This window comes from Macrobrachium rosenbergii, chromosome 53 (assembly GCF_040412425.1).
Source record: "Macrobrachium rosenbergii isolate ZJJX-2024 chromosome 53, ASM4041242v1, whole genome shotgun sequence".
Taxonomy (NCBI): Eukaryota; Metazoa; Arthropoda; class Malacostraca; order Decapoda; family Palaemonidae; genus Macrobrachium; species Macrobrachium rosenbergii.
Window position 1 is genome coordinate 26,077,306 of NC_089793.1, and position 14,986 is coordinate 26,092,291.

A 14,986-nucleotide genomic window follows, 5' to 3' on the forward strand; every position below is an offset into this window, starting at 1 on the left:
TTGCAAAAGGGGAAGGAACCCAAACCCCAAATGGCGTTTTTCACGAAGAGATGTGACGCAATATGTTTGCTCTAAACAGAAGAAGAGTGTTGGAAATATATAGCTTTTAGCCCCCTCTCTCTCTCTCTCTCTCTCTCTCTCTCTCTCTCTCTCTCTCTCTCTCTCTAATTACCAGATCTGCAAGGATTGAGTTACTTAAGGAGAGGGTGCCGTTCTTGTGGATGTGGTTTCAGGAGGGTCAGTTTATTGAGGTAATTATCTTCGCGTTATTTTACGTTGTGTTGTGATTATTAGAATTTTTTTGTCAGCGTGAATTATGTACAGTATAAATACATGTCTCCCTCTGTAACAGGGAGTGGCTTCAGATAAAAAATCGGACAAAGAACATTGCCACTTTGTACTAGACATGGAGTCACACACATGTACAGTATGTATATATAATGTATATATGCATATGTATTCATATACATATATATATAAATTATATATATATATATATATATATATATATATGTATATATACATATATATATATACATATATAATATATATATATATATATATATATATATATATATATATATATCGTATAAATGGACACTTATATACATGTATATACGATACAGACGCTATTGAGTACTGCATATATTTAAATTTCTTAAACTTCTACTAAACGGTTTTTTTTATGAATTTACCCAGGTTCATCAGATTTACTGCTAGCAAATCATTTTGGGACGAACCAACCACTGCCATTCTCCCATTCGAATTTTTTCACTATTATCTCCAGTTTCTCTTCACTGTCTCCAGTCCTACTGTATGATGTGTAAACTTTGGCCATTACACACTTCATTCAAGACCCCCGTTTCATATTCAACAATTTTGCACGTGCATAAAATGTCCTGCCTTTGATTTTCAACTGACTCCATTTGCGAAGATAACGAACGGCCATGGATTCATAACACACAGTTATATTTTACACAAAACCAGCCACTCTTCCATCTACTGTACGTAGCCTAAGATGGACTTAACATTCCCCCAAAATGTCGCGGGAAAGACCAACAAGTAGTAAAGAAACTCAGCGTTGGTTCATTTCAGTGATCGAAATATGCTGCCTTCTGATTTTTCTCTTAAAATGCAGACGGATTCCCACGTCCAGTATTTTCTCTTCAGGGTTCAAAAATATCCCTCGTTAGGTTCACTTATTGGCTGATGAGTTCAGTGCTACAAGTCCCTTGGGAGGGTAGAGCCGTCAGTGCACCTCATGCGGTGCACTGTAGGCATCACTTTAGGTTCTTTTGCAGTGCCCCTTCTGCCCCTAGGTGCAGTCCCTTTAATTTTTTTAATACTGTACCTCCGTTCATATTCCCTTTCCATCTTATTTCCACCCTCCCCTAGTTTTTCGTTGGGCAAGTCGGTAGAGTTGTCGACGAGCACTCGGTAGGCCCGAGTTCGAGTCTCCGGCCGGCTAATGAAGAATTAGAGGAATTTATTTCTGGTGATAGAAATTCATTTCTCGTTATAATGTGGCTCGGATTCCACAGTAAGCTGTAGGTCCCGTTGCTAGGTAACCAGTTGGTTCTTAGACACGTAAAATAAGTCTAATCCTTCGGGCCAGCCCTAGGAGAGCTGTTAATCAGCTCAGTGGTCTGGTTAAACTAAGATATACTTTTTTTTTTTCCACCCTCCCCTAACAATTATTCCATAGTACAGCTGCGAAGTTTTCCTCCTGCTACACCTTGCAAACCTTTTTACTATCAATTTCCGTTTCAGCGCTGAATGGCCTCATCATAGGTCTTAGTGCTTGGCCATTTGGCTTAAATTCTGTATTCTGTTCTATTCAGTGCTACAAACGAGTCTCGCACAACAGCGACTATGGTCATTGAGTGTTTTAGCCATTCATTTGTAAAATCTTGGCGCCAAGCCATTGCTCAAGTCGAGTCAAGGTTATGACAATACCTCTTATGTTGATATCCTGTCACGGACGAGCTACGAAGAAGGGTCTTTGCAGAGGGAGAAGTGTGTGTTTGTGTCTGTAACGCCGACGCGCGTGTGTGTATGTGTGTGTGTACTCCCAGATGTGGAGACGGACCAGGCAACATTTTATATGGTAGAGCATAGTGTTTAAACAATCCGCGTGCCTGTTATATGTATGGATTTATGTATAATAATACGTCTTTATGTGACTATATGTTGCTCAGTAATGACTCCATCTCTTTAAAAGTAGGTAACAAGCGCGTATGTATGGGTCTGAAGGGGGCGCTTCCAATTAGGATTTTGTTTCATTTGAACATTTTTTCTGCCTTGTAATATTGCCGAACACTCCTGTCGAATGCTGTGTGGAGATCCTTTCGAATGCCATATGTAGAGATTGCCGTATATCCTTGCTCTTTCAACGGTTGATTCCATTTCTTTAAAGTATATAGTGCCGTATGTATGCCGGTTTGAATAGCTTCGAATATATAGATTTTGTTTCATTTAGATCTTTCAAATGATATCGATATAGATCCTTTCGATCCTTTGCCGTATATAGATCCTTTCGAATCCTATTTTGAATGCCGTATATAGATCCTTTCAAATGATATATATAGATCCTTTGGAATGTCGTATATAGATCCTTTCGAATGCCGTATATAGATCCTTTCGAATGCCGTGTATAGATCCTTTCGAATGCCGTATATAGATCCTTTCGAATGCCGTGTATAGATCCTTTCGATTGCCGTATATAGATCCTTTCGAATGCCGTGTATAGATCCTTTCGAATGCCGTATATAGATCCTTTCGAATGATATATATAGATCCTTTCGAATGCCGTGTATAGATCCTTTCGAATGCCGTGTATAGATCCGGCCTATCGCCCTACGGCGCTTCATTAATCTTATGTTATTTGCCGCGGTCTCTTAATGAATTGGACGTGACACACGAGGCAGTTGCTGATAAGTGTTTTGACAGGAAATGAACTACAGACTTGTATAAGTGTTCACGTCTCTCTTTTCCTCTCGCGTTGATCTTCTTACGAGGATGCCTTTGCTTGTTGTGTGAAATGATAGAGGACATTGGTTTCTCTTTGTCTGTCTATATGTTTATATTTGTCCTTCTGTTATGTAATAAGTATATGTGCATATGAAAGCATTTTTCTAACATTTAAGGCGTTACCATGACAGTGACGGCTTCAGGGAAAGAATCACAACAGTCACAGCTACATTCATGCTTAAACTGCTGAATCGTGGATGAGCCTCTTGTGTAGAAAACCACCTTCATACCAACTGTGCCACTCACCTCTATCTTACGTAAACTCTCTTTACCAACCCATCATCCTCTGTTCCCTTCACATGACCAAACCACCCCAGCACACCACTGATCCGACCTGTTACCTATGCTGATATTTTTAACATCGCATATCTTCACAATTTTTACCTTTTCAATTCTTTTTATGCCACACACACACACACATATATTATATTATATATATATATATATATATATATATATATATATATATATATATATATATATATTATAAAGTTTTTTATTCACATGCTTGTCCAGATGTTGCAAAAACTTTTGTTAACAGTAAACTTATGAATTAAAGTATATATACATCTGAGTGGCCTTCCATAGAAATTGAATGATTGGTAAAGAATCTCTATTTACAACCATATGTGAATGTATATATTTGTGTATATATATATATATATATATATATATATATATATATATATATATATATATATATATATATATATACACATATTCATATTTGCGTTTATATACATATGAAATTACTCAGACGAGGCCTTTCGTTGTTACCATTTCTCTTTTTAACGAGGAACATTTGGTAGTATCCAGACTGTGAATTTATTTAACGGCTTCGTCGTGCCCTTAAGACTTTTTTTTTTTTTTTGTACTTTAAGTACTCAGTGACGGCGTAATACTGTAGACCTTGACTGTAGCTAGGAAACGTGATCTCTTATCTTACCTCGAGACAAAAACAGCTGTCTCCCGCTTCATTCCTATTCATCATTTTGTCTCGAGAACTCTTTACAGTTGTTGTTCCCGAATGTCATTACATCTGCGGATATGCAGTACTATGTGTTTATTCTGACTTGTAAAACAAATCTTTTTTTGTTAGTTGTATTATGGAAAAATTGTGGAAGCTCTTCCTTAAGATTTTTTTTATAGCATTCAGTTATCATGCAAGGGTCAACTGTTACATTTATTTGGTGTTCTGGATTTTTATCGGTGCATAACGAGAATCTTACGAATTGGAAGCTACTTCTAAGTCATAAAAGTTTGCTGGTATTGCATGGGGAATAGCAAGTGGTTATCGCATGGTGCTTTTCAGAGCACCATAGCCAACTTAGCTTATTATCTTGACCATAGTGCTTCACTACAGTAAACTGAGATAAAAATCATTGTGACAAAGAATTAGTATCCCAAAGAATTCCCAATTTGGTGGTGAGACATGCCTTTTCTAAGCCGTGAAAATTTTTAATTTTAGGCTTACCACTATTACCAACAAGCCCAGAAAATATCTACCTGGGCGCACTGTTTCTCTGTGTAACTTCAGAGTGCAGTGCTCGGTATATAACTGCTAAGTTTTCTAGAGCCCCTTGGACAGAAGGCCTCTTTTGTTTTCAAAATGGCTAATACTAACATCAGGTTTTCGTAGGAGGGTAGTGATGTCAGTGCACCTCACGCGGTGCACTGTACGCATTATTCAAGGCTCTCTGCAGCGTCCCTTCGGTCCCTGGCTGCAACCCCTTTCATTCCTTTTAATGTACCTCCATTGATAATCTCTTTCTTCCATCTTACTTTCCACCGTCTCCTAACAATTGATTCGTTGTGCAACTGCGAGGTTTTCCTTCTCTTACACTTTTCAGTCCTTTACTGTTAATTTCTTTTTCAGCGCTGAATGTCCTCGGAAGTCCCAGTGCTTGGCCTTTGGCCTAAATTCTATATTCTGTTCTATTCTACTAGCATCAGGTGGCATTTAGTTACATAGTTACCTAGCTTTCTTGAAAGGATGTACCCAAAACCCCGTTCACATTCGGCTCTGGGGAACAACAGGGTATGCAAGCAGCCTCACATCTGGTTTTAAATTTCCTTGAAGCTCAGCTCCCATCTGGTCTTACAGCCATATTGTCCCTGATAAAGCAGTCTCATATAGTTAGCCACACAATCAAGCATTGTGTGTATCACTTTGCATATGCAGTAACCATTTGTTGACCATAATTTATGGCTTGCAATGGAAAGGAGCACAATATTGCGACCCGCTTTAGTTAACCTTTTAAAAAGAGGAACCTGAAAGTCGATTCGTCGTCGTCTTGACCAGACATTTGTTGTCATATGTATTCCCCTGCCACTGGAGAATCTTGTTTACATTAGCGCTTACTAATGAGTGCCCCGAAGCCTCCTCTCTCTTGAGAGCATCTCGAGATAAGGCGACACAAGCACATGGCCTCACCTCCCCCCTCCTCTCTCTCTCTCTCTCTCTCTCTCTCTCTCTCTCTCTCCTTGTACTACTCCCCTTGTCCATAAATACCCTGTGTTGCCCTGTCGTCACAGCGGGGCCCCCATTGTGCTCTACGATACCAAATCTATCATTGCTACAGCTGGCCGGTTCTTGCTGCTGGTTTTGTTCGTTGATGCATTACTTAAATTCTCCTTTGAGGATGTTGAATACTACCTTTCTGTCTCTCTTTCTCAATCAAAAAAGATAAGATGTTCTTAGTTCTAGTGTCTTTGATGTGATATATATATATATATATATATATATATATATATATATATATATATATATATATATATATATATATATATATATATATATATATATATATATATATATATATATATATATATATGTATGTGTGTGTGTGTGTGTGTGTGTGTGTGCATGTATAGACTTTTATATATCTATTGATCTTCATTTAGCCCGTTTGTTACTTAGTTTTACATCGCAGTGAACAAAGTTTCTTCATTTGAATGTTTATGCATTTAACGAGGTCTTCTTTTAAGATCTTGCTTTTGGAAGACACAAAAGTGTCATATGTTAACCCCTCACTCTCACCAGTCTCGTATACTACGAAAGATCGTGTGCTGTTGTCTATTCCTGAGATTTTGATTTTGAAAGGCACAAAAGTATCACGTGTTAGGCCCCCCCCCTACCAACCTGACCCGCCTCGTAGGGAACGGAAGATTGTTTGCTATTGTCTGCTCTGTACTATACAGCACGCGACGAAGTCTGCCGTCTGCCTGTCGTGCAATTGCAACTTGAACTACGACCACATTTCAGACAAGTCTCCCGAACCCATTCCGCCTCTTTCACCTTTTCAGAGGCTCCGTAACCCTTGACTCGAGCTCCGATTTCAATTCCTGCTTTTGTCATACAGGGATTATTCGACCCTTTTTTACTTTTTAAGCTCACAATTAGTCAGCTTGACGAGAATGTAATAGGAGCAGATTAATTATGAATGGGCTTGTGAATGTAGGTGGCTGGGTGCTTCAGTGAAGAGAAGGTGAAGCAAATTTCTTGAGTCTGTCATGTGAATGGTGGAAGCTTCGGGGGAATTCTTTGAAGTGGTGCAAGTGTATTGGTGTTTTTATTCTTGTATATTTTTCTTACGATCAAGTACCAGGATGTAATTAGGTTAAGTGGGTGAATCGGAAATCAAGAGGAATAGATGAGCGGCTGATAAAAATCCTATTGTATTAACTTTGTCTCCTTTTATATTTAAATTTTCTTTAGAGTTTCTGTAGGTCTAATCATTTAATGTAAGGAAAGAAACCGTATAAGATTCTGGGAACACTTGAACGTTTGTTTTCTGCTTTTTTCTTTCAGTTTACAAACTCGAAAGTCTTTGATGACATTTATTTTATTAGGGCATTTCTTTTTCATGCTGGAGGATAACGTTTCCGTTATGTTGTGACTAAATGTAATTGGATTTCTTCACATGGCGTATAACTTGCAAGCTTACCTGAATACGGTCAAAATGATTACGTGCACGCTCGCGAGCGCGCACACACACATATATACATATATATTTATATATATGTTTGTGTATATATATAGTGTGTGTGTCTGTGTAGTAATTACGTGTATATATATAAGTATATATATATATATATATATATATATATATATATATATATATATATATATATATATATATATATATATATATATATATATATATATACATACATACACACATCTGCTATCTCTCCATAGCTTTTACGTACACATTTTCCGTACAATTATTTTATATCTCCCTGCAAAGTAATATTTGTCATATTTTCTTATTTTCTCACTGAGTATTTGAACCGAATGAGCGCATACATTTGATGTTGTTTCAACTGCCTCACACAAACTTTCGTGTAACCAGAGAACTTTTTAGAAGTTCAGCCCTGCGAGACCCTGATAGCGATGCTCCAAAGACGGCAAATTATAGCCTTGTTTTGAAGGACCCTCTTCAGTCATCTTATCAAACTTGAGGTTCTTTGCAGCGTCCCTTCGGCCCGTAGCTGCAACCACTTTCGTCCCTTTGAATGTACCTCCGTTCATATTCTCTTCCATCATACTCTCCACCCTTTCCTAACAATTTATTCATAGTGCAACTGCGAGGTTTTCCTCCTGTTACGCCTTTGAAACCTTTTTACTGTCAGTTTCCGTTTCAGCGCTGAATGGCCTCATCATAGGTCCCAGGGCTTGGCCTTTGGCTTAAATTCTATATATGAGGCCATCAGTCGAGAAACATGCCAAGCACCATCCTGGGTCAAAGTATTTTTTACTTTTATTATATGTTAAAAATGGCACTTGGCATGTTTCTCGACTGAAAAGCTCATATATTCCTTCCTTCCTTCTTTCCTTCCACCTACGGGACAGGACTCGGTCTAAATGAGATGCCCATCCCTATAAAAGTGGTTCGACGATGCCAAATCCCTGTGTTTGTTCCTCTTCTGGTTTATGTCTTGGTAGTGTTGGAACAAGCAACTCCAAAACCAGGCCCCTGTAATCCTAGAGAGTGTTTTGAGAAATGCTACACTTGGGGGTCTCTGCCCACGTACGATTCATTCTCGTTTTGCCACCTGTTTTCGGCGTGCTTGCTGGTTCTGCTTTTAAGTTTGTTTACCTCATGCGCAGGTGTATATATGTATGTGTGTGTGTGTGTATATATATATATATATATATATATATATATATATATATATATATATATATATATATATATATATATATGAAATTCCATTTACCAACCATCCAACCATCCATTTGTTTCCTTTCATTCATGCACCATGCATTCATCTCTCTCTCTCTCTCTCTCTCTCTCTCTCTCTCTCTCTCTCTCATTCTGCTTTAAGAGAGAGAGAGAGAGAGAGGTAGATAGAGAGGTGGATGAGTGCATGGATGAAAGAAAAAGTTGAATGGCTGACAGGACACATAAACAAGTCGATAGTTAGTAAATGGAATTATAATATCCTGTATATCAACATACCTAATTCATAATTTACACTTGACGCTCATAAAACTGAAGTAGGCGACAGTGACAGTGACACTGACGCGGAAACAGGTGGAAAGGAAACTTCAACCCGTTTTCCTACATTCTATAATAGTAAGAAGAAAGGTTCGGTGAACTCGAAGTTTAAACAACTTTTTTTTTTTTGTCAGTTTCACGTGATATGATACACGTGCCGTAGCCCTCGAGAGATTTATTGCGAACCAAATGACTGCCACTGGGACGTTTGTGATTTTCAGTCAGGTGTTTATGGCGATCTAAAAGTCTCCCTGGATTGCAGACGTTGGGTAAATTTTCGAGCGAATGTTTTTTATTTTTTTTTATGGGGTTATCTGTTTTAGTTTTTACTATGTTCTCGTCTGTTTCTCTTGATGTTGGAGACTCAGGTAATGCTCCTCCTCCTCCGCCCACCCCAACACACACACACGCAAACAAACGCGATGACTATTGTAAGACTATTTTCTTTTAGAAGAGAAATTAGGAATCGAAGAATGAAAGGGAATAATAATAATAATAATAATAATAATAATAATAATAATAATAATAATAAAATAATAATAATAATAATTGATTATTTCAGTTAAATCTATTCAGAAATAAAAGGACACTCGTTAGGCTGAACACTATCCTTCCACGTAAACCTGAATAATTTTACAAATCTAGTAAGTTGCTTCTTCTTCCGTTTCTGACCAGATAATTAAATAATTGAATGAAAAAAAAATGTACTAGAGCATTTTTGGAGCACTTATCTCTGGTGTTTCGGGGCTAGTTTACATATGATCGCCACCGAAAGTCACGGGGGGCCTTTGGATGACCCTGCTAGAACGTGGATTTAAACCCAAATAAAATAAAATTGATTTAGAGGTATGGATTGACTCCCGGCGCTGACAGCGTAATGGAAACCTATTCGTTAGTTTTTGTATAATACATTCGTTTTGCTTTATTTGTGATAAAGTTGAATTAAAATTCGTCTTGGTCCAAAATACCACCAGCATTTTATAGACGGGACATTCTTTTCCCAACGCCTCCGCTGATGGTATGTGGAAGTGAAAACCGATTCATTGTTGCCAACAATCGCTTCAGAATAAACCTCTAATCAGGTCTTTAGAACCAAACCGCGTAATTTTGATAATGAGCCCTACAGTCATGGGCGTTTGAAATCCAAACAGACCAGAAAAGGGTAGAGGGGCAAGTATTGCACATACGCACTCATTAGAGAACGAGTTAATGACCACAGACCAGCTCGGGTTTCTGTTTACAGGGAGCGTTCGTTGCGGATTGCTTCGTGTGTGGTTTTTACGGCGGATGAAGGGGCCGAGAGAAGGCCGGCATGACGACGAATGTTCTCTTCTCTGGTTTCCTTATAGTGTAGAATCTTTCCGACAGACATCAAATCAAGAAATCAGATGTGTGATATTTGATGGAAAGAGTGACGGAAAGATGTACCAAAGATTAGCCTACAGAGAAGAAAAATACTCATCTTATGACCTCATGTAAAATGAAACGATTTAGTTCCTTAGTTTACTCCATTTTGGGTTGGAATTGGCATATAAAATTTAGGCCAAAGGCCAAGCGCTGGAACCTATGAGGTCATTCAGCGCTGAAACGGAAATTGACAGTAAGAAGGTTTGGAAGGTGTGACGTGGAAACCTCGCAGTTGCACTGTGAAACAATTGTTAGAGAGGGTGGAAATTCAGATGGAAGAAAGAGAATATGAACGAAGGTACGCCAAAAGGAATGAAAGGGGTTGCAGCAAGGAAGGGACGCTGCAAAGAACTTTAAATAATGCCTACAGTGCACCACGTGAGGTGCACTGTCGGCACTACCTTCCTACGGGTGTTCCATTTCGAAAATGTGATAACTTACATTTTACAGAAGTCGGCTTCTCTGGTTGGCAAGTCTGAAGGTGCCTTGCAACCTGCTGTTAGAAATCGGATGCACTATTGACTGGTAGGGCTCCAAATGACAACAATTAAACTTTCAGACTCGTTGGCCAAGGCTATAACAGAATCCTTTATCAAGTGGTTAGTGGTTAGGAACTTCAGTTAATTCATTCATTCATCATCACGCGAATGACCTATTTGGTCCCAGTTCTAGCTCTATGGCCTAGACCTGGTATGCCATCCTAATCCTTCGGGGCAGCCCTATGAGAGCTGGTGTCAGCTCAGCTCAGTGGCCTGGTTAAACTATCTTAATAATAATAATAATAATAATAATAATAATATAAATGTGTATGTTTATTTTAAAGATTTCTTCTGAATTTATGAAGACATTCAAATATAAGTGATGATCGATGTTGAAAATTTTAGAGAAGTTGTAATACTGTACTACTAAATTACATTGCTGTGTTTCTTTGTAAATATTCATTTGTTCATTTTCTTATATTTATTTGTTGTTTTATGCTCTGTTTTCTCTTTTCTTTCAAGGGTATTTTGTTTGGTGGGTTGTTTCATATAAATTTAGCTCTTTTTAATAATAATATAATAATAATATCAGTAATAATAATAATAATAATAATAATATAATAATAATAATAATAATAATAATAATAATAATAATAATAATAATACAGAACCTCGTAATCCCTGGTTTCGATTCCAGGCCCAGGCTAATTTTTTATTGCACATTATGCCTATGTTGACGTAAAAAATTGAAAAGGTACCTGCTAGCATGTCGACTGTGGTGGGCCGTAGCAGAGGTGAATAAGAGCAAGGGTCTAAAAACCTCGTCCAGAAATGTTTGCTGATAATAAGGTTATTCCCTTCTGAAGTCCTCTCTTGTCAAGGAGAAAAAAATTAACGTGATCTGACCTTACTACACCGTCAGTATCTGTATCGTCTGTATGTCTTCTAAACTGCCACTAAAGTATGATTCAGAAATACAAAATTAAGATATCAGTGGGATTGTCTTGAGATGGGGGTCTTAATGATATATTTTTGGTCGGATTTAGGTTCCTGGCGTTGCTTTGGATCCAAAAAGTGAATGGTAGTAATAATGATATGAGAGAAGTGAAAATGTCAATAATTATAATTTTTTTTTTTATTTTATATTCGTTAATCTTGTTTTCATGGCATGATGCTACGTGACTTGAATGTTCAGACTTTTGGCTGTGTCAATACTCTCATAGTTTAGAGAGAGAGAGAGAGAGAGAGAGATCTGGCATAATATGCAGTGCTTCCATTTTGATTTTCTTGTCTGTCGTCCTTATAAAAAAAAACGGAAACCAAAGCTTGGAAGTCATCGTCATTATAAGAGGTTAATAAAGTGAACAGACAAAAATGGAGACTAAAGACACTGATGGGCAAATGAAAACGAACTAATACAACATTTATAAACGAACGAATGAATGAATAAACCAGGTCTGCGAGGGATGCATGGGGTTGCATGACGTACCATCCCCAAAAGGTGGATTAGTGATGCTGGTGTTGGAACTAATAGACCGGATGGCTGTAGTCCCAGAGGAGCACGAGTCGAGCCTCCTCTTAATGACTGTGAAAACACCGAGGAGAAGAAGAAAACCACATGAACAGTAACTAATGAGGGAGCAGAGGAATGCTCCTTCATAACGAGGACGACTGTTAGGGGGACCGTTTTCTCGACGTTCATCGGAATCTTGGATGGTGTAGTAGTAGTAGTAGTAGGCGGGATTTGCCTCTGAAACGGCTCCTTGGTGTTGTCAAGTTCCATTCCCTAGTAGTATAATTAGGTGGGATTTACCTTTGAAACAGCTCCTGCGTGGTTGTTTTTTTTTGTCTCTATGCCCATGTTTACCACCAAGATACTCAATTAACAAAATACATATAAACCTATTATCTTGAGTTGGTTTCTGGATAAGGTTGGGAAATAGATTGCTTATTGTTTTATTGTTTAATTAAAACCTCAATAGAAAGGTGATATTTCGTGATCTCTGTTTTTAGTGTCATTTTATATATTAATCTATATTTTGATTGAACTCCCTAAACTGCTATTTATTTTGCTTCTTTATATGGGTGTTTTTGTACCCGCATACTCCGATTAATCCATTTAAATAATTACTGAGACTTTTTCTGGCGCCACGACTACTTACGTTACTGACACCACTTTAATCTCTTTATTTTTCATTTATATGCATTTATACATAGTACAAATGTGTGTGAATAATATGCATAGGTTTTATGCAATAGCATATGTGTGCGTGTGTGCGACTTTTTAGTAATTGTCATTTTTATAAAATGTAATAAACAGTTCTCTCCATTGAGGGTGCTGAATGACCTCCCGGTCCCAGTAATGCTCGATGGAGCTATGATAGTAGAAGTATTATCTTTCATTCTCTATTACTCCCTTGAGAAAATGTGTGGTATAATTATGAGGGGCAGTAAAAGTATCTTATATTTGAATGATAATAGCTTATGGTTCGCGTTTAATGTATTATATATGCTCATTAAACTATATTTGTAAGCGGTGTTGTTCAAGGAAGAACTGAGGGTAAAACTTCTCCAAGCATTATTAAAAAGAAGGAAAAACACGTAGATGAATTTCGCACATTTTTATAGCTGACCGTATATCTCATTCTCTTGTATATTTCCTAGTGTAAAGAAATCAGAAAGGCAAGTGTCTGTAGTAATTTTTTGGTGCCCCCCAGCACTTAGCCCAGAAATAAGGGTTCATGAAGGGTCGTGGGTCTATTTTGGATTGAAATTTGGCTTTTCATGCACGATGTTTGCGTATGCCATGATTGTTACTATTTCCACATTAACCTGCATAACAAAATCCTATGTCTCCAAGACCCGTTTCAAAAATTTAACTTTACACTGCTGAATAAAGGTACATGTATTGGTTGTACTTTTAAGTTTATAATCGAGAAGAGGTTAAGAAACGTACTAGGAATCTGCTTTATGTTTGCTGGTATATTTCTATCGTAGAAACTCACAAGTATGGCAGAAAGGAACCGGGAGTCTAAAATACAGAAATTAATCATTATGATTGCAAAATTGTTATTTTGCAATCATAAGCTAGCTCCTCACAAGGAGCTAGTGCTGTCAGCGCACCTCACATGGTGCACTGTAGGCATTACTTAAAATTCTTTGCAGCATCCCTTCGGCCCCTAGCTGCAACCTCTTTCATTACTTTTACTGTACCTCCGTTCGTATTTTCAGTCTTCCATCTGACTTTCCACCCTCTCTAACAATTGTTTCATAGTGCAACTGCGAGGTTTTCCTCCTGTTACACCTTTCAAACCTTTTTACTGTCAGTTTTCCTTTCAGCACTGAATGATCTCATAGGTCCCAGCGCTTTGGCCTAGATTCTATATTCCAATTCCAAAATTGTTATTTACCCTTCATTCTTGATTCAACTCCTCCTCCCTCAGGTGATTTGGAACCGACGTTCGGAAGATGCTGTGGATATGGAGTCAACTGGGCGAGGGAAAAGAAGCAGTGCTCCACATTCCCGGCTCCTGTTGCTGGAGTCACTTCGGAGCACCAGTCGATTTGCATAACGTCTGCCTCCATCTGCTGTCTTAGGATGTACAGGTATTAAAGTCTCTCTCTCTCTCTCTCTCTCTCTCTCTCTCTCTCTCTCTCTCTCTCTCTCTCTCTCTCTCTCTCTCTCTCTCTCTGATGCGCCCACACATTAACATTCAGACGCGCGCACACACACACACCATGTATTCTAATTATATTCTGTTAGTTTCTATTTAAATAGCCTGTTAACTTTTTTTATTTTTATTTTTGCTCTTGGACTCAGTAGAGGGTGGTATTTTTATTTTCTGTTTCATTTTAGGGATGAGCAGTGTCAGAAAGGAAAGCAGTTTGCCCAGAGTGGCCAGGAATGCCTCGAGAATGATGATGAAGGTGGCGAGTTCTTTAAGGTGAGAAAGATTGAATTTTTAAAAAAATTTTCCTTTGATTTGTCTCTCTATCTACTGTAGCATGCTTCATTATCCTTTACTCTCACGAGGAACTGAGTATTTAAGCTCGGAATTTGGAACTTGTTTCTATTTTAAAATGGGACGTTTTTGAAGTGAAGGAAATGTAACGTGGGTAACCTAGACCATTTTGAGTTTTAATCATGTCCAAGTTCTGATAAACACCGAGTCTTTTCTAATAATTAATGCGTGTTTTCTTTTAATTTTAATCATGTCCAAGTTCTGATAAACACCCAGTCTCTCGTAACAGTTAATTTGTGTTTTTTGTGAGTTTTAATCATGTCCAAGTTCTGATAAACACCCAGTCTTTTCTAATAATTATTACGGGTGTTTTTGTGAGAGTTTTAATCAAGTCCAAGTTCTGATAAACACCCAGTCTTTTCTAATAATTATTACGGGTGTTTTTGTGAGTTTTAATCATGTCCAAGTTCTGATAAACACCCAGTCTTTTCTAATAATTATTACGGGTGTTTTTGTGAGAGTTTTAATCATGTCTAAGTTCTGATAAACACTCAGTCTTTTCTAATAATTATTGCGGGTGTTTTTGTGAGAGTTTTAATCAAGT

The 14,986-nt window shown here is 37.7% G+C and overlaps 1 protein-coding gene across 1 annotated transcript in view; it reads left to right on the forward strand.

Moving 5' to 3' along the window:
* The window catches only part of LOC136834066 (fibulin-2-like), a 106,274-nt gene that overhangs the window by 36,484 nt on the left and 54,804 nt on the right, over window positions 1-14,986 (forward strand). Inside the window, exon 4 of the mRNA XM_067096323.1 lies at window positions 14,277-14,364. Coding sequence (XP_066952424.1) covers window positions 14,277-14,364 — 88 coding nt within the window. The remainder of the gene's footprint in view (window positions 1-14,276; window positions 14,365-14,986) is intronic.